Raw genomic sequence first — 26,069 nt, forward strand, 5'->3', positions numbered from 1 at the left:
CTCTTCAAAATTTATAAACTTTGCATAGATGCTATTCTCTTGTTAATATGGTGGAGGAAAACCAAAAGATGATTTAGTTAGATTTCTATTTTGAAGGAATTTAATTTTAAACTTACAAAATAGTACAGTGTTCATCTAAATTTCCCTAATGTTAACATTTTTGTAACCATCGTGTAATGATCAAAACTGGGAAATCCAACATTATTGTGATACTACTAACTAACCCACAGAATCGATTAGAATTTCTCAACTTTTACCTCCAATGCCCTTTCTCTGCGGCAGGGTCCGACTCAGAATCCCACCTTGCATTCAGTGGCATGTTTCCTCAATCTCTTTCAGTTTGTGACAGTTGTTCAATCTTTGTCTTCCATGACCCAAACACTTCTAATGATTTTGACTGGTCAGATATTTTTAGACTGTCCCTCAGTTTGGATAAATGTAATGTTTTCTGATGATTAGATTGTAGTTACTTATTTTTGGCAAGAATTCCACAGAAGAGATGATGACATCCCATTGGGGTCAGTGAGGTCAATATGTAGTCTTACTATCAATGTTCATTTTGGTCACCTGATCAAGGTAGTGTCCACCATGCTTCTCCACTATAAAATTCCTATTTTTCTCTTTGTCACTATATTTCTCTTTGTAATAATAAGATGATTATTTTAATATTAAAATTTTCTGGAGTACTTTGCAGTCAATTAGGAAGCACATTATCACTAATCAGTTCAGTGCCGAGCACAGTGATAAGTAGTTGGCTTAATTTTTAAATGGTATCCTTTTGTTCACTCAGAACTGACAGTCTAGCTGGGGAGACAGGTATGGCACTCATTAAACAACAGTATACAAGGAAATATGTGGAGAAGTACCTTGTAGCAAACGATATGGCACAGAATATGAAAACTATAGGAGTAGAGAAATAATTGTGAAAAGTGGGAACTCATGCTGGGTTTTAAAGGGTGATAGGACTTTTCTAAATAGAAATTTATAATTTAGTTAATTCACTGCAATATATTGAGTACCTTAGTTCCTTGGGAACTGTGCTGGAAGCCAGGAATACAGAGATAAAAAACAGAATTCCTACCTCCAAGGAGTTTCCAGGCTAGTGAGAAGGACAAGCTGTCTGACTGGAGAGAGCATATATGATTGGTCTTGTACAGCGACGGGTGCAGGGGGAGTAATACCATACCTTAGAGGTTAAAAATCGACAATCTTTACACTCTCCGCACTCTTAAGAATGCCTCCCCCCCAAAAAAATTTCCTCTGTTGATGTCACTCAGTCTATACTTGAACAGTCTTAGTCACAAGAAGTTAACTTCTCAATACATCTTATTTCATCAGTGGGTCTAGTTCTTTCTTCCTTTTATTGCTGAAGGGAATCATTCTACCCTCTATTTTTGTTTTTTGTTTGTTTGTTTGTCTGTTTTTTAGGATAGTCCTAAAAGAAGAGATAGTACATCTTTTCTTAATGTCCTCTTCTCAAGAGAAACATGAATAAATCTACATACTATATGCGATCTCTAGATCCTTCACAAGTCAGCATGTTGGCTTGGTTTGTATTTCCCTTCTAAACAGTCCATTCCCCTGCATCCTAGTCCTCACCCTCATCCTGATCTCTTCTAGAAATATTTTAAAATAATTGTTCTGTGAGGTCTCCCCCACCCTGTTCAGTTGGAGTTTTGAACCTAGCATTCAAAACTTATTTATTTCTGTCATATTTGGTGAACTTCATTTTGACCTCTTGGTGGAGTTCTCTTTGAACTTTGATCTTGTCATCTGGCATAGCTTTTATTTCCCTTCACTTGTAATGCCTGAAGATTTGATAAGAATATAATCTATTTTCATCCAAGAATTTAATAAAATAAACAAGACAGGGTCAAGAACAGAGCTCTTGGGAATTCCATGTATGTCTGGTTATTTCACAATATACAAAGCTCCCACCTGTGCTGTCATGCAGCTTCCATGTCTCCCTCTGGAGGGAACACATACATGGTAAGGAAGAGCAGGGCATGCTTGTTGGCAGTGTTGAGCTTGACCCAACTAGAGCCCAAAGTAGCATGTTTGCCAGAAGTTTCAAATCAGGTTATATACTTCAAGGAAGATGGGTTACAGTATGTCATATCCCCAAAGCCAGGAAGAGTCATTATTGCCGATGACAATAATTCGCTAGTGTTACACTGTTTGTGGGGTTTTCTCACGTGCATGATCTTATAGATGTGAAATGGCGTAAGTTGCAAATGAAGACTTTGGGTTAGGGAATGATAAAATAAAAGCAGAATTTAAAGCAGAGTATGTATTCTGTTAATGGAACTCCAGATGGACTGGAGGGGGAACAAAGTGGAGAGAGGGATGCTAGAAGGGAAACTGCTGGAGTTATCCAGGAGGTGAGGAGGCGAAGAACTTCATCAAAGACAACAGTGAAAAGTGGACGGGAAGGAACAGATAAAAGACACAAGTCCACAGAAAAGCAATAGGCTTTGTAACTCTTGTAAACATGGACTGGGGAAGGTAGGGAAGGGGCAAATCAAAGATCACTTATACCTTCTAAATCTGGAAGAATGATGGCTCAGTAGATGGTAAAAAAAAAAAAAATCAATAAGGGGAATCCTGTTTAGGTGAGGTGGGTTTTCTTTGCTTTTTTCTTTTTCTTTTTTTGTGACTCGGGTGATGAGAGACCAGTATATCCCAGAGGGGAGCCTAAGACTACACAGTTGTCATCCATTAGCAGAAAGACAAGGTTTCTTGGTCTTCTGGCTCATAGATGGAGTATTGCAAAAGTAGTAAGTATTGTTTCTGATTGAATCAAGGATCTCTTAACTTTGCAGATCCTCATAATGTGTTGCAAATGGGAAATGTGGTTATGAAAATCTTGGAAATGGAGGTTGGCTAAGACAGATTATGTCCACATCATAGAATGAGTCAGAGGAATAAAATCTTGGAAATCCTGTTCCTTAACCGTCAGCAAATCTTGTAACAAAGCTATCTACCTACTTCTAGAGAGAACATTCTGCTTTTTTCTTTCAATGAATGTTCAATTTGTCGTCTCTCTACACCCACTAAAAAATGAGTGCAAAGAGAGAATGAAAAACATATTAACTTGAGGCCCCATTAATCAGCCTTTAGAGAAGACCCTGTTATTAAGCTCTTGTTCATCATTGTCACCAGACATTCATTAAGCTCCTGACTGTGCTTATGCATGGGGCAGAAGTCACACAGTCTGGCCCTGTCTGGGCGTATAGACCCTACATGAAAGAACAAGAGAGAAAAAAAGTGTATAACAGCCACCTAAAAGTGTTAAATGAGCCCCTCTTCAATTATGTTAGCAATTCCTCAGCTATCCTATTTTATCAAGAAACAAAGTCCTCCATATAAGCACATTTTTATAAGAATAAAAGCTATCAGTGCAAGCATCACAGCACTTAAGACTTCTTAGCCTTTTAAAACAGTATTTTGTACTTAACCCATTTGGTGGCTAAGGGTCACCTTAGGAAATGACCATTGTTGAATTCTACACTCTCATACAGTCTTCTTTTGTTTTTTTTGCTTCTTAGTCTTAGTCTTCATGGCTGGCAGTTCCTTCTCCTGGTCTTGTCCTTGCTCCTCAGCTGCTCCCCTGTGTCACTTGGACCCTGTTTCTCTGAAACATAATCAGGCTTGGGGAAAGAGTCAATCAAGGGTGAGGTAAACTGTAAATGAACTGAGTCAATATACAGGTCTAAGTGAGACTCTAAAATAAAGGCATAGAGTATTGTGGAGACACCCAAATTGCTGCTTTGAGGGTCCAAAAGTATGTGATCTGCTCACTGCTGTAGGCTGGGTGCTAGGAAGTTGAGGCAGAAGAAATACTGATCTTGGGATCAGGGAGTAGGATGAGTTGCTCTCTTTACAGTAGAGAATATTAGGTCACATGTTAGTACATGTTTTAGGGATGGAAAGCAAAGTCTCATGTCTGGAAAGTGGAGAAATTATACGCTTTCCTGTAGTCAATCAGATGCAATAAAAATTTAGCTTACTATGAAATTATAAAAATAAATATAAATATTAGACTCCCATCTTGGGTGCCTTCTCCCAAATACATGCCTGTGCATACACAATTTTTGTTAATTTCACTGATAGGCATTTTGTTCAACCAAAGGAAAGTGGTGTTCATTCATTACTAGAAATACTGTCATTTCCAGTGCTTCTGAAGAGAGTTGTTTCCCTAGTGACCAGGGGACAATGCTCTGAGAGCCAAGCACTGAAGGCTAAGCTAGACACACAACCTTTAGGTAGAGATGGAAAAAAGAAACAGTCACTTTGAAGATTACAACTGTATTTTTTAAAAAGATTTTATTTATTTATCCACAAGAGACACCGAGAGACAGAGAGGCAGAGACACAGGCAAAGGGAGAAGCAGGCTCCATGCAGGGAGCCCGACGTGGGACTCGATCCCGGGTCTCCAGGATCACGCCCTGGACTGAAGGCGGCGCTAAACCGCTGAGCCACCCGGGCTGCCCCACAACTGTATTTTATTATCGAAAGATCACAGCACCTGGGCGGCTCAGTGGATGAGCATCTGCCTTTGGCTCAGGCCCTGATCCCAGTGTCCTGGGATCGAGTCCCATATTGGGCTCCCTGCAGGGAGCCTGCTTCTCCCTCTGCCTGTGTCTCTGCCTCTCTCTGTGTGTCTCTTATGAATAAATAAATAAAATCTTAAGAAAAAAAAGAGAAGAAAGAAAGATTAAGAAGTACCATGATTAGCTCAGAGCTTCAGGGTTTGTGTGAAGCTCTTGAAGGTTATTTGTGAGTCCCTGTAAATACTCAGATGGGCTTTTCATGTGTCAGGTGAATATGTAGCTTTCTTTTATTTCTTCGCTATTTTTAGGTTATTCTATGAATGAGCATGAGGCCATACTCTTTAGAGGAAAGATATTTTTAAGTTGCAAAGTTTATGATAATTTCTAGATAGGCTATTTTATTTTTTTAAAGATTTGGTCTATTTATTCATGAGAGACACAGAGAGATAAGCAGAGGGAGAAGCAGGCTCCCCTCAGGGAGCCTGATGTGGGACCCGATCCCAGGACCACAGATCATGACCTGAGCCGAAGGCAGATGCTCAACCGCTGAGTCACCCAGGTGCCCCTAGATTGGCTATTTTAAACTGATACAGAAATAGTTTGATGACAACCATCATTTAAATTACCTTTAGTCATATCAATATTAAGAGAATCTGTTATGCTTGCAAATTAGGATAATGTTTGTATCTCCAGCAGTGGCCTTGTTATTTGTCTTCAGTAGATCTGTGCAGAGTACCTGAAAACACAGCAGTCCCATTTTATACATGGTTAAACTGGAACCCAAGGGAGGACTAAAAACCCAGAGTCATGCTAGGTTATTGATAGCATGAGCCTGGAGCTATCTGGAAGGAACAGGACCAGAAGTTCAAATAAGCAGGAAGGGTTTGGTGACAGCAGAGCTAAGGTTAAAGTGCAGAGCAGTAATTTACAAAAGAGGAATAAGTCGAAGCAAATAGAATCCCAGATTCTAAGGGGCAGGTGATAAATGGGGATACGTTAACAAGCAAAACTGAAAATCAGTCTTAGGAATGGAAGGTTTCCTGTCTGCTCAGTCTTCTGGGGCTCGCTAGCACAGTCTTCTGAGCTCTGGGGCCTCAGAGTTTAGCCACAGCCAGACAGAAGTCCAAAGATGAATCCTGCCCCTCGATGAGACAAGAACAGAGAAACACAAATTGCCTCATAGTTGGTTCTACTTAAGTGGCACCCCGAAACTGAACTTCTCTAAGTTCATTGCACAATTTCTTCCATAAACTTGTGAAATGAGTTGCAATATTTGAGAAGCCTTTCACTGATCTTAGCAAAGTAGTTTCAGGAAAGATTGAGAGAATTCAGTTTTAAATAGGATCCCACTAACACCATGAGAGGAAACCAATTTCTAGAGAGCTTTTTAGAATAGCTGCCCCGTACTGGATATAACATCGATGCAGATATTCTGGTATCTGGATCTAACTTTGCATTTTCCACAACAGGAGGCCATCACATTTTATCTGTAAAGGGTCAGAGCATAAATATTTTAGGCTTTGTGGGCCAAGTGGTCTCTGTTGAAACCACTCAACTCTCCCATTGTGGTGAGAAAGCGGCCACAGACAAGAGCAACGAGTGGGAGCAAGCGGGTTCTGGTACAACAGACTGCGGGGTGGACTTAGCTCAAGGGCTGTAGTTTGCTGACCCCTAAATTAAAAGAAGAAAATTTGTTTACCAACAAAAATGTGTTAAAAAGCAACCCACAGAAACGAACTAGGGGTGGTGGAAGGGGAGGTGGGCGGGGGGTGGGGGTGACTGGGTGACGGGCACTGAGGTGGGCACTTGACGGGATGAGCACTGGGTGTTATTCTATATGTTGGCAAATTGAACACCAATAAATAATTTATCAAAATAAAAAAATAAAAAATAAAAAAGCAACCCACATCTTCCTCTATGTCATCAAGAGTTCTTCATCAGAGTACCACAGGACACAGAGAAGTAGCAAGGCTCATCTTCTATCCCAGAACTTCTCAACAAATATAGCTGTTCTCCTCTATCACTTGCCATCTGGAGCAAGCATTCATATGAATCAATCGGCCTTTGAAAGTATAGTTATATTATCCATTTTATTTCTGGGAAGAGTGATACCTGCCTGTGTTCCTTTACTAAATGTGTCTGGCTACTTATTTCTTCAAGTCCATCTTCTAGCAATTTTCTTGTTCTGAGACACTGGATTAGGGAGCCTCCTTCTCCCTTGATTTTCTGTAGACATGGGCTCTTGCTGTCCCATTGTTCTAGTTTCTTCTAGTTTCTCCCTGAAACCTTCAGATTGGGACCACATTTACCCACCACTTGCTTAACTTTTGTGCGTTTGGTTTTTGTTTAAACAATAGTGTGCTCTCCATTGACTGCACTACTCAAAAGCAGTGGCATAGAAAATCTAGAAACAATGCAAAATCCCCAAGTCACTTCTATTTTGGAATGCTTTATGTGATTTTTTTAAAAGAATGCATTTACTTGGGTAATTGTATCCTGCTCAACCTAATATTAAAATCAACTCTAATTTCTGGAGTGCTTCATTGACCAAAGTGACATGGAAGTGTGTCTCTGATTAGGAAAATCGTTAGATATGGATGATACTTATGCAGATAATAAGAGATTTGAGTATATGAACAACCAAATAACAGTTGGCACGTCAATCAACAAATATGTTTGGAAGCCCCACTCTTTGTCGGAGATGCATAACATGTACTGAAATATTATTAGGTACTATCATGGGTATTATTTTAACCTTTACAACAACTGTATTATAGAGATATTGTTATTTATTTTGCAGTTTAGGCGTAGAGAGGTAGAATGACTTCTAGGGGTCTCAGAAGGATAAATGATTGGGCTTTGTATTTAGTCTTCTGATAATAGATCTAACACTCTCTAAATAAGTACCTGTGGATAAATACTGAATAATTCCATGCAACTCAGAAACATCATTGCCCTCTTCATTGCTGGTCACTGAGAGGACCATAGATATAACACAAGACAGGGTTGCCACCTGCAGGGAATTTACAAACTATTTTTTTGAGATAAGACATGTATGCATTTATGCTTCTGAGCCTTTGTTCCTGTACTCCTCTCTGGATGCCCCATCTTCCCCCATCCATCTGCTATCTTTCTCCTCAATATGTTTAGCAAATTTATTGAGATGTAGTTTACATGCAACAAACCGTATCCATTTAAAATATGCAACTGATGCATTTTGGAGGGCTCACATCCATAACACAGCCATGACAATCAAAATACAAAGTGTTGGGCCGCCCAGGTGGCTCAGCGGTTTAGCGCCACCTTCAGTCCAGGAAATGATCCTGGAGACCCAGGATCTAGTCCCATGTTGGTTCCCTGCATGGAGCCTGCTTCTCCCTCTGCCTGTGTCTCTGCCTCTCTCTCTCTCTCTCTCTCTCTGTGTGTGTCTCTCACGAGTAAATAACTAAAAATCTACAAAAAAAAAAGTGTCTCCATCCCTTCCAGAAGTTTCCCTAGTCCCCTTTGTAGTCTGTCTTCCTCTCACCCCAACCCTAGTCAAACTCTCATCTGCTTTTTGTCTCTACAGCTTGGTATGGATTTTCTACAATTTTATAGGCATAGAATCAATATGGCATATACTCTTTTATGTCTGGTTTCTTTCAGTAAAAAGACTTTGAGACTCATCTGTACTATTTCATGTGTAAGTAGTTTTTTTCTTCTTATCAGGGAGTGATATTTCATTGTGTTGTGGATATATAACAATTTGTTTATCCATTTACCAGTTGATGGACATTTGGCTTGCTTCCAGTTTTTGCCTATGATAAATAAACCTGCTATGAACACTAGCTTACAAGTCTTGGTGAGGACATGCACTATTATTTCTCTTTAGTAAACCCTAGGAGTAGAATCATCAGATCATATGGTAGATGTAGATTGAACTTTGTCAGAAACTAAAAGTTGTCCTCAGTGGTTGATCACTTTATATTCCCACCAAGAACATATGTGAGTTCCAGTTTTTCCATGGTCTCATCAAAACTTGTTACGGTTGATCTTTTAAATTTAGCCATTGTTATGGATGTGTGGTAACATCTTGTGATTTTCATTTACATTTCCCTAATGACTAATGACTTTCAGCATCTTTTCATGTGCTTATTTGCCTTTTGTGTATCTTCTTTTGTGAAGTGTTTAAATTTTATCTTTTTTAAAGATTTTTATTTATTTTTGCAAGAAAGAAGAGAGCAAGCATGAGGGGAGGAGGGCAGAGGGAGAAGCAGACTCCCCACTGACCTGGGAGCCCAGTGCAGGACTCAATCCCAGGACCCCTGGATCATGACTGGAGACAAAGGCAGATGCTTAACTGACTGAGCCAAATTTTATCTTTTTTATTAGTTATTATTGGGTTATAAGATGTCTCTATGGATGCTAGACACTGTTCAGTTATATCATGTGTTTTGCAAGTATTGTCTCCAAATTTTATGTTTTTTTATTAGTTATTATTATTGAGTTATAAGATGTCTTTATGGATGTTAGATACTTTCTGTTACATCACATGTTTTGCAGTTGTTCTCTCTCATTTTGTGGTTGTATGTTCATTTTTTTAATGGTGTCTTTTAAGAGCAAAAGTTTTATGTTTTGATCAAGTCTACTTTAGCAGTTTTTACTCTTATAGTTCTTTGTCTTTTTGTATCTTATCTTTATCTTTGCTTACCTCCAAAATTTCAAAGATTTTTCCCTATGTTTTCTTCTAGAAGATTTATAGTTTTAGCTTTTATTTTTTTAATATATTCTTAATTAATTATTTATTTATTTATTCATGAGAGATACACAGAGTGAGGCAGAGACATAGGCAGGGGGAGAAGCAGGCTCCCCGATCCCAGGAACCCAGGATCATGCCCTGAGCCAAAGGCAGATGCTCAACCACTGAGCCACCCAGGTGCCTCTATAGTTTTAGCTTTTACATTAAAGTCTGTCATTTACTTTGAGGTAATTTTTGTATATGGTGAGATAAGGATTAATGTTTACTCTTTTCTATACAGTTATCTTGTTCTAGCACCATTTGTTGAAATGACTTTCTCCCCCACTAAATTGCTTTGGCACTTTTGTCAAAAAAATTCAATTGACCGTATCAGTGGGAGTCTATTTTTGGATTCTATTCTTTTCCATTAATCTGTATGTCTATCTTATCCTCCAGTATCACACTTGCTTTAATATTGTAACTCTATAGTAAATCTTGAAATAAAGTAGTAATGAAACCTCCGTTCTTTTAAAACTACTCTGAAAATTCTAGAAACTTTTTATGTCCATATAAATTTTAAAATTAGCTTGTCAATTTCTGCAAATAAAAAGAGGAAAAAAAGCTTGCTAAAATTTTGACTGTCAGATTTCTTTGAATCTATAGCACCCTTTGGGTAGAATTGATATCTTAATGATAATTTCCAATCTATGAACCTGGTATATCTCTGCGTTTCTTTAGGTCTTTAACTTCTACCAGCAATATTTTGGTCTTTAACTTCTACCAGCAATATTTTGCCCTACCAGAAGATTGTACACCTTGTATTAGTTTCTTTTGGCTTCTTTAACAGATTACCACAAATAGGTTTGTTTAAAACAACAAAAATTGGAGACTCTGGGTGGCTTAGTGGTTGAGCACCTGCCTTTGGCTCAGGGCATGATCCTGGGGTCTGGGATGGAGTCCCACATCGGGCTCCCTACAGGGAGCCTGCTTCTCCCTCTGCTTGTGTCTCTACCTCTCTCTGTGTGTGCCTCTCATAAATAAATAAAATCTTTAAAATAAATAAATAAATAAACAAATAAATAAACAAATAAATAAAACAGAGCTTGAATCTTGCAGTTCAGGGCCAAAAGTCCAGTCAGGTATTGGCAGGTGGTCAGTTCTTTCCAGACTCTTTACGGGAGAATCTGTTCCATGCCTAGCTTCTGGAGGCTCCTAGCAATCCTTATTATTCCTCAGCTAACCTCTCTTCTTGTGTCCCCTCTAGGTCACAGTGTTGTCTCCTTTTGGTTTCTTATAAGGACACTGTCATTGGACTTAGGGAACAGCCAAATGCAGGATGATTTCATCTCAAGATGTTAAACTTAATTGCATCTGCAAAGACCCTTTTGCCAAAAAAGGTCACATTCTGAGGTTCCAGGTACACATATGTTTTGGGAGCCACAATTGAACTCACTATATGGATATTTTTTTAAAGATTTTATTTATTTATTTTGAGAGAGAATAAGTGGGGAGCGGGAGGCAGAGGCAGAGGGAAAAGCAGGCTCCTCTCTGAGCAGAAAGTCCGATGCAAGACTCCATCCCAGGACTCCGGGACCATGACCTGAGCCAAAGGCAGTTGCTTAACTGACTGAGCCACCCAGACACCTCACCACATGCATATTTTTGAAAATTTATTCCTAAGCATTTTACATCTTATGATGTTATTATAAATGGTTTAAAATCCTTCATTTCAAATGATTTGCTGCTAGTATCTAAAAATATAATTGACTTGCATGTATTAATCTTATATCTTATGATTTTGCTAAATGCAATTATTAGTTCTGTCATTGTTATGTAGATTATTTTAGGATTTTCTGCATAAACAAGCACACTAGTTATAAATAGAGGCAATTTTACTTCTCTTTCTAGTCATGCCTTTTCTTTTTCTTGCTTTATTACAATTACTAGGATGTCCGATGAAATGGTGACTAGAAGTGATAAAAGCAGGCCTTTTCCCAACATTAGGAGGAAATAATTTTATAATTAAGCATTAAGGATGGTGTTTACAATACACTTTTTAAATATAATGCCTGTTATCAGATTGAGAAAATTCCCTTTTTATTAATAATACTTGGAGATTAATTTTAATTTTTTAATTAAAAAATGAATATGAATTTTATCAAATAATTTTTCTGCATCTATTGAAATAATGATGTGCTTTTCCCCATTTATCCTATTAATATGATGAGTTACCTTGATTTTAAAATACAAAACAATCTTACATTGCTGGAATAAATCCTAATGGATGACCATTTTTTTTAATATTTTGCAAGATTTGATTTATTAAAAATTTGTTAAGGATTTTTGCGTTTATGTTTATGAAGGATATTGGTCCTGCGATTGCCTTGTAATTTATTTTCCAATATTGGTAAAGAATGAGTTAGGAAGCATTCCCTCTTCTGCTTTTTAGAAAAGTTTTGTGAGATTAGTGTTCGTTCTTACGTGGATATTTGATAGGAATCACCAATCATATTATTTGGACCTGGTTTTCTCTGTGGGAAGGTTTAGATAATGGATTCAATTACTCTGAGAGATGTAAAGCCATTTAGATTTTCTGTTTCACCTGTGTCAGTTTTAGCAAGTTGTATTTTTCAAGGAACTTGCTCATTTTATCTATGTTCTATCCTAGTCATTTTTATATGTTAGTCTTAGATACCTTCTCCTCCTGAAACTTTCCCAGATACTTCCAACAAAAGTGATTTCACATTCTTTGTGCCACTACTTTATCTGGTATCATTTGTACTCTCCACCTTCCTTTGTGATTGTTTGCCCATATATCTCTTTGTATAGTAAGTTAAGGGCCTTGAAGTTTATTGATTGCATCCTATATATCTGAGTCTCTGCCACCCTATATGGTGCTTGGTACATATTAGGTACCATCCACCCCCAATGTTTAATCAATCAATTCCACTTACCATTATCTAATTTATAGTTATGCACCCATGTTTCTAACCTCCTTAGTAGATTATGAGCATCTTTTGCAAAAAAAAAAAAAGGCAAGTTATATTCAATGTTCATATTATTTCTAGGTCTTATATTTAGAGTACTTTTTAAAACTATTAAATTATATAGACTTGGGATGCCTGAGTGGCTCAGCAATTGAGCGTCTGCCTTTGGCTCAGGTTGTGAACTCAGGGTGCTGGGATTGAGTCCTGCATCAGGCTCCTGGTAGTGAGCCTGCTTCTCCCTCTGCCTATGTATCTGCCTCTCTCTCTGTGTCTATCATGAATAAATAAATAAAATCTTAAAACAAAATTAATTAATGAAATAGACTTGCTGAGCATTATAGAAAAGTCAGCATTCTATAAGCTCAGGAGAGAGAGGATAAATGGAAATTGGGAAAGTATGCATCAATAAAGGGAGAGAAGAAATAAGAACTAACATTGTGAGTGTTTACTATATGCCAGACATTATCACAATTTATATTCCTTGTATCATGTAACCTTAAAATAAGTAGGCATAGAAAATATTATTATTCAGGTGAGCATCCAGCTCTTGGTTTGAGCCCAGGTTATGATTTCGGGGTTATGAGATCAAGCCCTGCATCAGTTTCCACACTCAGCATGGAGTCTGCTTGAGATTCTCTCCCTCTCCATTTGCCCCTCCCCCTGCTGGTGCACACTCTGTCTTATAAATAAATAAATAAATAAATAAATAAATAAATAAATAAATAACATATTTTTTAAAAAGAAAATATTATTATCCCCATTTTATAAATCAGGAATCTGAGGTAAGGTTTCAAAAAGTTAAGTACTCTGCCCAAGTCCACAAAGTTATTAAGTGGCAGATCTGGCTTTCAGATGCAAGCCTGAATGATTCCATTATCCATCTTCTTGGTTAATGGTTTTAATTATACTTTGCCCATTTTGGTTTTCTACAAGGCACTTGAGGGATTTTCCCAAGTTACCTTTAAATTCTACCTTTGCCAGAATAGAATACTCTGTGGCTCCCCAATTGAGTGTTGGAATCACTCTAAGTTTAGAAAGACTCCAAAGTATTCCCTGAATATTTGTCCTGCCTACAGAATGAAATATACAGAAGTGGTAAAGCACATTCCAAACAGCCTTATCTCAAAGTATGCTGTATAACTCCCTGTTGTCTCCCTACTACTCATCAGCCTTTGTCTGTAAGCCTGCCATTATTTTGATGACAGCAGATGCTACAGTTCTTTTTTTTTTTTTTTTTTTTTTTTTAAGATTTTATTTATTTACTCATGAGAGACACAGAGAGAGGCAGAGGGAGAAGCAGGCTCCATGCAGGGAGCCCGACATGGGACTCGATCCCGCGGCCCCAGGATCATGCCCCGGGCTGAAGGTGGCACTAAACCGCTGAGCCACCCGGGCTGCCCTCTGGATATGGCTAATTGGGGGAATCATTGGTTCCTGAGTTCCTACCCAAATGGCATAAGGGCAGTTAAGAGGCCAAGGCCGTGATAACTAAAGCAATCTCCATGGCTTGTTGTGAAAGGAGAAGATGTTTCCTTACAGATAATCTTACCTTTGTATATGCTCCTTACTGATTCTATTTGAAAGATCTGTGGGCTAATTTGTGCAAGGCACATCCTTTCTCCTTTTGCTTTGATAAAAAAATATTTGGAACACCAGATCCAATCACACAGTCTCTTTGCTACTGCTAACTTAGACGTTTCTATTTTAAGTCTCTTTTGTATCCACATAATAGTACTCTACAGATCACCAAATCAGTTCCCTATGATAATCACGCTTTTCCCAATTAGAGTTGTGACTAACGCACCATTTTCCCAATACATTTTAGCCACAGAACCGGGTGGGAAGGCAAGGCAAATTTTTCAGCGATTCCAGTCTATCAGTTGAAACAAGAGGTTTCTGAGGTCTTCCCGATGTGAAAAACAACATTAAAATAGTAGCAGTTGTTTATTTATTGGTGTGTACAATACTATGGTCAGGAACTTGCTATTTCACCAGGGAAATTATTTGCAATATATCATTAAAGACATGATTTAATTCATGCTGATCATTCCCTCTAGTCTACCATGGGGAGGGTGATACTTAAATGTATCATAAGCACCAGACAAGGCAACTGGATAAATTTTCTCTCTCTGGAAATTCTAGTTTCTGTTGGAATGACTCCCTTGGGCATCCACAGCTCCAGGTTCTTTCTGACTGAGAAATAAGCAAGTACTCCCAGGGCTGATCACATTTGGGAATAAAATCTAAAGAAGTACCCCTGCCTTTTAGGCGTCAGAGATCAAGATAGGGATGTTTCTCACTTTGAGGGAGTAGATACAGCTTCTTTGTGCTCTGAGCATCAAACGTGTTGAGAGAAGGACATTGTCGAGACTTAATATTAATTAATAGTGTTTATTCACACAAACCTGGATCAAATGATACTCTACAGGGAGTCTGGAGAGAAGAGAATGGAATGAATACATGAAGCCTTGGAAGCTGTTTTCGGCTGAGGATTTTTGAGTAGTTGCTTGAAATCAAAGGAAGAACCAAGGATAGTAGGAGTTGAGAAGAACAGAAGGGCAGGATATAATCTCTTTTTTTTTCTTCCACCTAACACTGTGATTAGGCAAAGCCCAGTCTATGTGAGAGCCGCCCTATAAAAAGTTGCTTCACGAATGAATGAATGGACGTTTGATTCTGAACATTTTCTTACACAGTAGCTTCAAATTGTGGTGAATCTGTTGTGTTCCATCTGGGTGCTGTAGGAAGCCAGGAAAGACCTTCCTATTAGATCTTGGAAACTGAGAGCATGCTTTGTATTGCCTGGATGGGATGAGCTTCAGGCAGTTCCATTTATCCAGAGGCAGAGCCGACCCTCTTGCCTGCAGCTGGAACACTGTTGCCAGTTTCAACAAAGAGCCTATATTGCTTAAGGAAACAGTGTTTCCTCTTACAAGGTACAATCTTGGCTCCTCTGCCATGAGGGGGGCTGTTCTTGGAAATGAACTCCAGAGACTTTCCTATTTAACCAGGATACAAATTGCATTGCTACATAATTCCCCCTGCTGAGGCCCTATGAAAGGAATGAGTTGGGACAGATACAGCAAGATATTAGGACACATTTTCCCCATTCTTCCTGCTGTACTACACAGAAGTGAACTTGATTTCAACAAGATGACCCAATTCTTAGCATGCTTGTCTACCCACTTGCACCCATAATGCTTCCAAATCACTCTCTGATTCAAGATGTGCAGAGAAACAAAATGAAAAAAATAAAAAATAAATAAACTAGCCAGTAAAAAGTAAGATGACATTTAATTAAAACTAAGTTTGCAAGGGTATTTTGTTCAAAAACAAAGCAAAACAAAACAAAAAACCACACATCACTGTGATTAAAATGCAGGGAAGCATAGCACATCACTATCTTTTTGTGGTTTTGAGTGTATTTTATTTGTGCACTGGAAGTAGATATTTGTCATATTGTTAATAATTGCTCTACTAGATTGTACTCAACAGTGTGCATCACTGTAACCTTGTTTACTCACAGGGTTTCATTTTCCTCCTGTACTTTTCTTAAGCTTGTTTCTAAGGGGTGGTTCCTTCACATACGCTTTCAATTTTTAAATAACACAATCCGTTCATTTCACAAGGCATCTTTATTTGCTTAAAGGGGGGAAGAATCAGATTGTGATTGTAGTGTAAATCAGCCAAGCCTTTTCTTCCCTTTACAGGAAAAGCAGTGGGTAATAGAAAAGAGAACTGAAGGAAATAGGAATTCTACTAGGCTTTTGTGAATTCAGTCAGTAGAGCAAGTACAGTAAATCCGTGGAGTGCGGGGTGGGGGTAGGGGAAGAAAAGAAAATGCAAACTGTCTTTTAGAGCTTTTACTTTAAGCCACTCAAGTATCCCCCTTGTCTTCCTCCCACTGTCCTGACCCCACCAGGGCATAGTCAGAATCCAGGGTTCAGGGCACTTCAAGAAGCTGGAAGGAGAGCAAGAGTGAGGCTCTGGGTCAGCATTCCCCGATCATCATGAGAAGTCCATGCAGAAAGGCTACCCAGAGACCCTCGTTCTGACCTCTCTCATAGTGCATCAGAAAAACTCCTAAATTATATCAGTCATCCTGAAATTTGATCAGTAAAGAATTTTCTGCTTCTAAAATACTTAATCTTAAAGAAATAATAATAAAATACTTAATCTTGTTGGGACCTTTTGGGGTAGGAAAATCTGATGAGAAATAAACATTCCCTATATTCCTATGCATTGGGTATGCTCCTGGAAACATTGGACGGATCGTTTGCCAAAAAGTCTTGGCAGTTTTCAAAGATGGCTGGCCAAGTCATGAGAGAACGAGGAGAAGAGGTTTATGTAGCACTGAGTCCAGCATTGTGTGTAAAACACCGGTTTCAATGTAAAGAAATCTGTTGCACAAAACCCTTGGAAAACACATCATCTTCTCTTTTCTTTACTACCCCCACACAAATACCCTGTTCCTCAAAAAAAAGTTTTTTTAGAATATAGAAAAATAGAGAATCAATATGATCCTCAAGAAGCAGATCTCTTTGTTTTAATTTTGTTTTCCTTTTGCTTTTACATTTAAGAGTTAAGACAACATTTCAGCAGAGAAATGTGGAGAAGGGTAAAGAAAAATCAATAAAGTTATTCTGTGACTTTTCCCAGGAGGGAGTTGTGTTAATCGAGAATGGCCTGCTTGGCTATATATCAAGTCCAAGAAGAGAGCAGAAGTTGATTTTGAAACAGATTTCCCAGTTAGACTGAAGGAGATATATATAAATATACATATATGTACATATGTATATAAGTTTTCAAGAATGGTGTGTGTCTGCATATATACTATTATATACATTTTAATATATATGAAAAGTGTATATTATATACACACATATTTAAAAAGGAGATAAGAATAATTGCTTCAGGGACACCTGGTGGCTCAGTCGGTTGGACATCTGCCTTCGGCCTAGGTCATGATCTTGGGGTTCTGGGTTTGAGCCTAGCATCAGGCTCTCTGCTCAGCAGGGAGTCTACTTCTCCCTCTTCCTCTGGTCTCCCCTCACTTGTGCTTTCTCACTCTTGCTCTCTCTCTCTCTCTGTCTCTCTCAAATAAATAAATAAAATCTTAAAAAGAATAATTGCTTTAAATTATCACTAATAATTTATTAGTGATATTGGACAAAAATCTCTCTCACAGTAGTTTCTGTATATTGAGCTAGGATCATTTTACACTTTAGAAGTTTCTCTAATAAGTCCTTTGACTCCCAAAGAAGGAACTTGATGTACAAAAAGCCTAATATGACAGATGAAGGGGTGGAAACCAGATTCCCTGACCCAAGGCCAGTGGAAGTGTCTTTGACCATGGGGAAGCTTCTAAAGTGTCTCTCTGGGTTATTAGTGTAGTTAGTCACATTCTCTGGCAACTACAGAAATTTCTAGCAGGTGTGATTTCAGCAGAGCTTTCAAAAGTGAAGTTGGCCAGGGCACTAACAATTCCACTGGATCATAGCACCACATTCTCATGTTCCTTAGAAGCAGTAGTGGTTTCTTCCTGGACAGATTTGACAACATCATTGGGAAGGAGGCAGGATACCTGACTGTCAGGCCTGACTTCATCTTCGCAACCAACCTTTCTGGATATCAGTTTCCTTTTGTTTGAGATGGGATGAATAGCTCTTGCTCCTTCCAAACAACTAACTTCCTTATTGCCTAAGAATCTTGTTGAAATTTCTTTGTTCCACTCAATGCTGAAAAGATTTTGGAGACCACTTGGGGATCTCCTTCCCATGACCCAATCCACTGTGGTTAATTTCACCATTCTGAGACCCTTCACGTTTTTCTTCTTTCATTTTGAATGTTCAAATTCTAAATTGTTTTTAACATTAACTAAGATGCTCTGTTTATTTTCTTTCTTTTTTAAAAAAAGATTTTATTTATTTACTTATCTATTTATTTGAGAGAGAGTGAGTGAGACAGAGCAGGAGGAGAGACAGAGGGAGATAAATAGAATCTGAAGCAGACTCCCCCTGAGCACAAAGCCCAATTTGGGGTGCAATCTCACCACCCAGAGATAATCTCACCACCCAGAGATCAAAACCTGAGCCAAAATCAAGAGTCAGATGCTTAACCAACTAAGCCACACAAGTGCCTCTCTATTATTTTCTTAATCTAAACTCCATATGTATCATAACTATTCAGAAAATGGAATGGGGGATGCCTGGGTAGCTTAGTGGTTGAGCATCTACCTTGGGCTCAGGTCATGATCCTGGGGTCCGGGATCAAGCCTCATATTGGGCTCCCCACAGTGAGTCTGCTTCTCCCTCTGCCTGTGTCTCTGCCTCTCTCTCTCTCTCTCTCTATGTGCCTCTCATGAATAAATAAACAAAATCCTAAAAAAAAAAAAAAAAAAAAGAAAAGAAAAATAAAATGAAATGGAATTTAGACAGATAGAGGGACTATGCAGTTTTGGAATTTCCATGAAGGAAATTTCAGAGTTCATCTAGTCTAATCCTCTCATTTTATAGTTGAGGAGCTAATAATCTGAGAGGTAAAATGTATCATCCAAGGTTACTGTGACAGAATTAAGTGGAAAACCCATGCCTCTTTAACTTTCAGTTTTGTATTCTTTCTATTGGTTCATGTGTCTTGAGACCACTATAATTACAAATAATGCCAGAGGGGTGCCTGGGTGGCTCAGTTGGTTGAGCATTTGATTTTTTATTTACACTCTGGTCATGATCTCAGGGCTGTGGAGTCGAGCCTGGTGTCAGGCTCCAAACTCAGCAAGGAGTCTGCTTGAGATTCTCTCTCTCCTTCTCCCTCTGCCCCTCCCCTTCTCTCTCTCTATCTCTCTCAAAATAAATAAATAAATAAATCAAGAAGAAGAAGAAGAAGAAGAAGAAGAAGAAGAAGAAGAAGAAGAAGAAAGAAGTAGTAGGTGAAGTTCAGGTGAGCAGACCAGATAAAGATATATCAACCTTTGGTTTCCCCAGGGCCAGATTCTAAGTCTTTGTATGTAACCTGACCAGGATGGCTTTAGCATCCTCATGGAGGATGGTGGCTTCGTGGTTGCCAGAGCCTTCTTTTTGTCCCTTCCTGTCCCATAAGATCCAACCTAGAATCTGGATCTAATAGAATTCCTATTTTTCTGTTCTTATTTTGGACATGGTTGCATTTGCACTGTATCTTATAGCTCTTACATTTTAAATTGACTTTACACATTTTTTATTCAACTTTACTGAGAGTTTACTGTGTGCCAGTCACGTGCAGTGAGCTGGAGATTCAGAGCCGGATCTCACAGTCTTTTAATTACATTCACAGTGTCACATGTCCTGTGTGAGATATGCTCACATCAGAAATGCCGGGGGGTTGCTGAGGAAGGAGACTCTGGGATCATCCAAAGAAGTCCAAAAAGATAGCAGATCCAGTGATAATTGCCTTTACTCTCTGGTCTTCTTCCTTAACCAGGGAAGAGAAGTTAATTTTAGATGATGGTATTTTCCAGAGTTCTCTCTGCCTTGTTTTCCACAAAAGAGAAGTAATATGTAGCATTTTTCCTTCTTCTGTGTCCCCCCAGACTTAGAGATTCTCATCATGAGTTCTCTGAACAAACTGGGTTTTCTGATACTTCAGTCAATTCTTACTGGGCTGCTGGAAGCTAGCCCTGGGGGCCCAGAGATATATGCGTATGTAGACTAGTTGGGGGGAAGATGTTCCCCCATCATTTCCTCCCCAACTTTAATTTTTCAATCCATTTTCTTTGTTTCCTTTGTTTTTAAAAAGACATTGACAAGTTGACCCCTAGATATTTCCAAAAAACACCCAAAGCTCTGTTAACATTTTACAACAGAACACTAGCCAGATGTTTGTTTTATGTTAAAAGTTCTTCTCCTTCCTCACCTTAGAATTCTTCTCACTTTTCCATCAAATGTAAGACACAGATTTTGAGTAATTAAACTCATGGCAGAAGAGGAAACTCATCCTTTAAAGATTGCTTGCCTGTAGATAATCAGTCAATTGGTCTGTGTTACATAACACTGTGACCCTAGATTATATTACATTCCCAGAAAAGTACAGACTGCACAACAGTTTGTGAAGCACCTAGTGTGTGGCAGGCACGGTGCTAACCATAGTAGGATCAAAATCAGTGTGTCTGTATGTGGTGCACGTTAAGTATTGTGTGGAGCTAAGAGACCCACAGGCCCACAGACTGAACAATTTTCCAGACTTGGGGTAGGTAGTCAGAATAGCAAAGTGAATCTTGGAAGACTTACAAATGTCAGAAAATGTACTTAAGCTGCCTTCATTTGGGAGTGAACGCTGGTCGCAAACTACAGTTGGTTTGCTCTGTATCTGCCTGTATTGGAGCATGAAGTCCAACATCCCTGCAGGGCAAAGCATCAGATCCCAGAGGGCTGGCCTGGCTCCCTCTGACACAGTTCCCTGTGGTCTTCATGTCTTTGCTATTTGCAGCATGGAGAGACTCTTTGACGAGCGTCGAACGTGCCACACTTAAAATCTCTGAGGTGGCAGTTTCCACGTTTAAAATATTCCTCAGTGTCTCCCCAGAGTGCTCCCTGGTCATCCCCATTCATCTATCTCTGTTTGAATCTTAGCAGGAAATCTGATGCCGCCGAGGCCCGTCTGTCTCCAAAATGTGTCTCAAACTATGTTTCTGTGTTCTTTTCATTCTGTTAATTCTGCACACTCAGTGCTTTTGAAACTCATCCATTTCACAAAAGCTCAAGTAAATTTAATCGTATCTTTTTGAAGTTCTTCTTCACTGTGCTGTCATTAGTTAATAATGGGGGAAACCAAGAGGCACGGGGTAAGATGATTATTAACGATACCTTGGATTTGCACATACTCCCTCTCAATGAACTCTAGGCAGTTCATACACATTAGCTCATTTTTCCCCACAACAGCTGGGCTGGGAGACCTAGATTCTATTCTTGGTGCTATAACAACCTTCTTGGGAAAAGTATTTAGCCACTAATTGCCTCAGTTCCCAACTATGAGAAGGGAATAATGATATAAGGATATTTGCTTCTCCCTCTCCTTATTTTAAACCTTTAGAGCCTAAATGGCTAAATAACAAACCAAAACCAAAATCAACAAATTTGAAGAGACAAGTCTAAAAGAGAAGAAGGAGTGTGTCTTGACTTCGTTTCCATTAGTGAAAAGGTGAGATACAGTCTTTGGAGTTTGACTGGAAACCTTGAAATCTGAACTGTGATCCGATCTCTGCTTACTGAAGGACCATTCCCTGGGATACTTCTCTCCTCTATATTGGAAAGTACTTAGAGATCCAGGGCTGGTGAATACTATTAAAGGGGCCCAATCTTCTAAAGAGCATTAATTTGGTCGGCCAAGATGTCTCTAGGAACCATGACATCAACAAGACTGGATTTAAGATGAGAACACTCTTGGCTTCCAAAACCTTCCCCTTCCACCACCTCTCTCCTTCCCCTCACAACCTCAAGGCTTTGTAGCAATTTCAAAAATATATACAAATAATTCCAGTCCAAGTCACTGCCCTGTATCTTTGGTCTCATATCATCTCTAGACTCTTGGCCTGGCAATCTCAATCTTCAAAAGTTCCAGGGGCGGAAATATGCCTCTTTGCTTGCCAGCCTAAACCTAATGACTGAATGGCAGAGAACCTAGACCAAAATAGAACTTGGCTCTTGGATGACATGCGTCAGCCAAGAATAATGCTTTTTATAACATCAGGCTCAATTCTATTAGCGCACAGGTAATAGGGATCTCACCCTTTAGAAGGGCCTTGACTTTTTCTGTTTTCCTCTCTCAGTTTACCCATTATTATGTACAAGTAAAAGCTTCCCTCTTTTACCTATCTAGATACAAGAGGCCATTGAAATGTACTACTCACCAATTGGTAAAGTCAGGCCCCAAGGCAATGGACCATACCTTCCAGAGGGCTTCACAAACAACAGGAGCCCATTAGATAAACTCCAGTCCTTGTATGGAGTTAATCTGAAAGCCAAGAAAAGTCCTCTGAAGCTCCCCCAATAAGGCCTAAGGAGGCAACAGGATTATTTTATATATTCGTATAAAAATATTAAATATATATGCTGAAGACTTCTCTCACTATTGATTTCCCCTAATATCCTAAAAGGCTAAGGAAAGAAAAAAAATCTAGGCAAAAATTCAAGTGTTTAGCCTGGTATTTCTTAGCCTGACACTTGGAACTCTAGGGATTTGGGGTATAAAATCTGCTAGATGACTTCTTTTGAGACCACTTGAGCTACAGACTGCTGGTACCAAACACTGCTCCCTACTGGTTCAAAGTCTCATTGCTTCAGGAAAATGGTTCTGCTGTTCCTTGCATAAGGCAGCTGCCTCATTCTCCTCTTCCTGGGAATATTTTTGTCAATGAACGAGGGGCTCTTGCTGAGGGAATTTAGATACTTCACATCTAAAGTATGTTTCGAGTTTAGGGGCTGGAGTAGGAGGGCTGTGGTTATCCATCCAGTTCTCTCTTGAGAGGTGCCACCATCAACTCTCAGGGATGCATCCTTAGAAACTTGAGTGGCGTCGAAATTCTGAATGTGCATCAATGCTTGTCAAGGGTAGACAGCGCCATCACGTTCTCCCTGCCATCCCCTATTCAGAGACAGGAACTGCCCAGATGAAGACTGGTCTGCCAAGGATACCACTTAAACATACTTAAATATTCTTCCCTTAGGCCAAATAAGGACTTGTCTGACCTTTTTTTTTATTTTCCCCAGAATACATATTATGAAACTCTGGAACCGTGAGGTTATATGGTCAAAAACCATTTCTAGCCTCTCAGCCTCTTTTTCTGAAATGAGGGCATCTGAGCTAGGTTGCTTATCTCAGATCTGGACTTACCCACACACTTTAAAGTGCAAGAGATCTCCCTCCCTGCATGTAGCCCAGAATAGTCCTTCACAGCCACGTCATCCTGGACACTTTATCACTTGATATTACCTCCTAATCCACAGATCAGTGAGATTTTAGACAGAATTTGTCTGGCTTCAAACAGAAACAGCATGACTTCAGAATATTTAGAATGAATTAAACAGACTAATTTGCTATTTTTCCAAAATATAAATAAACATGGCTATAAGTGGGACTTCAGCCAGAGTATAGTCTTAGCAAATAAGGCTGCAATTCACTCTTTGTTAAATGTTACTTTTATGTGGCATTTTATGAAGCATTATTCCGAGGGTTATTTAGACATGAACTCGGCTCTCTCGAAAAGTTACAATCAAAGCCACATCTGCATAAAAGTTTACTAAAAACTTTTGCTGTGCACTAGGTGCTGTGCTAGATACCAGGAACACAAAAGCGACCACGTAACAAACCTCTCTCCATTCACTTTGGAGTTTGAGGATAGAGACAGCATCGTCTATGGACAGTGCCAACACCAGAGCATCATTTTCTCTCCTCCAGCTAAGGGGATTACCCTGCCTAGCACAGTGCCTGACATACAGTCAAGTACTCAATGAGTAATTATTGATGGAAATGAGCTAAATGACAATAATGAATAAATGTTAAGGTATAAGTACAGAGTGCTATGGAAAATACATCGAAGGAGAAACTAGACTAGGTGGAGGGGATGAACTGTGGAAAGTGTCATTTACACTGAGACAAGAGTCGAAGAACCTAATGATGCAAAAGAAAGACCAGGCTTATAGAGTTAGACCTGGTTTGAGTCTGAGCTGTGCCACTCAGAGCTCGGCAATTCTAACTTTTCCAACCTTCTCCTCTGCCTCTATAAAACACTGATGAAGACTTTGGAAGACTAAAGGAGCTATTATTTATCTGTAAGCATCTGTGACAAAGAAGAACCTAGATGACAGCCACCGGAGGAGGCACAGAGAGCAGAACTGCAACGTTAAAGCAATGAATCCCTAAGAAGTAAGGTTAAGAGCACAAATGCTTTGGGGGATGGATGGCAAAGATGAGCCTCACAAACATGGTGGCGACTGGGGGAGGTGCTATGGAACTTAGCTTCTAAGGCCAGACAAGGAGGGGACAGGGCAGGTGACTTGTGGGATTTGTCTTCCTCTTCCAATCCCTCCCAGAAGGCTTTCATAGTCACCATGCGGGCCCTGCCTGTCACTGTTCACAGGATGTTGTATACCTTTCAGATATTCAGATAATCTGAGGATATTGTGATGGGTGGAGGTTCCAGGCCATATATATGCATATACATATATATATGTACATATATATACACATACATAGACATGCATATATGCATGTACACACACATATCAAAATATAGCCTTTTCCCCTATAAGTGCTTGCAGTAATTAGCTTCTGTTGCTTTTATCTTAAATATCCACAAATATAACCCCCTTTCTTCTGTTCTTCCTTCCCCACATGGCCATTAGGCACTTTCCCGCTGCATTCAAATGATTAGATAAGTTCTTGCACGTGTACACACACACACGCACACACACACACACACCTGTTGTCTACTGGCTTCACCTTTTTATTAGGTGAGCTTTTGGGAAATGCCCTAAGATGAACTAGATTGTCAGCTATATTAATATGAGAGGCTGGGGAGAAGAAGATGCTAGCCGCCCACTTTTGGTTTGGGTTTTCAGTCCATCACATGAGCTACAACTATATTTTGACATGGCAAAAAAAAAAAAAAAAAGTCAAACAAGATTGTGTGAAACACCAAGGAAAGGGAATAGTGGTGGCCAAAGATGAAAGAAGCTGCTGGACATAAAAACATTGTAGACAGAAAAATTTGGGGAGGGGAGAATGAGAGATGTTTCAAATGATGATGGGGGAGGGAAAGCAATCGGTTGGGCCTTTGAAATTGTGCCAGGAACCAAGAGCCAGGGGCAGTGGCAGAGGGGAAGGCCAGGTAGGACAATTAAAACGGAAATCTGGCTCCTTACAGCGCAGCATGAAGCGGGGCTACAGAATTTGCTGCAGTGGGAGGTGGGGCCAGTCTGGCACAGTCTGTGGGTTTGAAAGGAGCTGGGCGGGTTGGGGAATGCCAGTCAGCCTTTGTAGTTCTGAGCTCAGAGAGGGGGTGACGAATACTGGGCTTCAGGTCAGAAGCCTGGCTTGGGTGGCTCTTGGAGAAATTTTCCCTCTGCTCCCAAACTCTTAAAATGCGCTCATCACACCACTGGCCTCCAATCACAGCAGAAACACGTGTCCTGGAGGCTGTCTTCCAGCAGAGGTTGTGGCCCTGGTACCTGTTGGCCGATTGATGGGGTCCCTCCCCTCCTCTCCTCTCCTATTCCCTAGATAGCCTAAACGAGACTGAACACAATATCTTTGCATATTTCCCTTCACCCTTCCCACATGCTTCCTATCTCCCAGACTCCTAGGGTTAATCCCCAGGACAACCTTGCTTTGAAAGAAAAAATGTGGTGAGCCTCCTAGAAGATTTGGATCTCAGAAGCCTCTGTCCGTCCTGCTTCAGCCAGACGCCAGACAGCCGGCTCAAGGGGATGGACGTTGACAGGGAAAGAAGCAGTAAGTTTTTGTTGTTGTTTGTTTTCAAGGCTTGGTTGCTCTCCAGAATTAAGGCCCCTAACAGCCTGAGGCTTTCTTTTCTTTATTTTTCCCCTTTCCTTTCATTTCTTTTTCTTTTCTTTCTTTCTCAGCAGAAATAAGTGATATCCCCTTCCCGTGTTGGGGGGGGGTCGGGGGAGGCTGACTCAGAAAAGCAATTGGATTAGGAGAGGTCTCTTCATTGGTGTTCATATCTTGGGTTAAAAATATCTGAAGTTGATTTGTGCATGCCTATTCTCAACACTGTAATATTTTAAAATGTATCTGCATTTGTTAAAGTAATTTGTA

At 39.6% G+C, this 26,069-nt stretch overlaps 1 protein-coding gene across 1 annotated transcript in view; it reads left to right on the top strand.

Moving 5' to 3' along the window:
* Positions 1 to 26,069, top strand: part of BLID (BH3-like motif containing, cell death inducer) — a 205,952-nt gene that overhangs the window by 76,766 nt on the left and 103,117 nt on the right. The window contains 3 exon segments of the mRNA XM_049109603.1: positions 15,028 to 15,135; positions 15,138 to 24,155; positions 25,587 to 25,742. Coding sequence (XP_048965560.1) covers positions 15,028 to 15,135; positions 15,138 to 15,305 — 276 coding nt within the window. The 3' untranslated portion in view covers positions 15,306 to 24,155; positions 25,587 to 25,742.

Source organism: Canis lupus, chromosome 5 (assembly GCF_003254725.2).
Source record: "Canis lupus dingo isolate Sandy chromosome 5, ASM325472v2, whole genome shotgun sequence".
Lineage (NCBI taxonomy): Eukaryota > Metazoa > Chordata > Mammalia > Carnivora > Canidae > Canis > Canis lupus.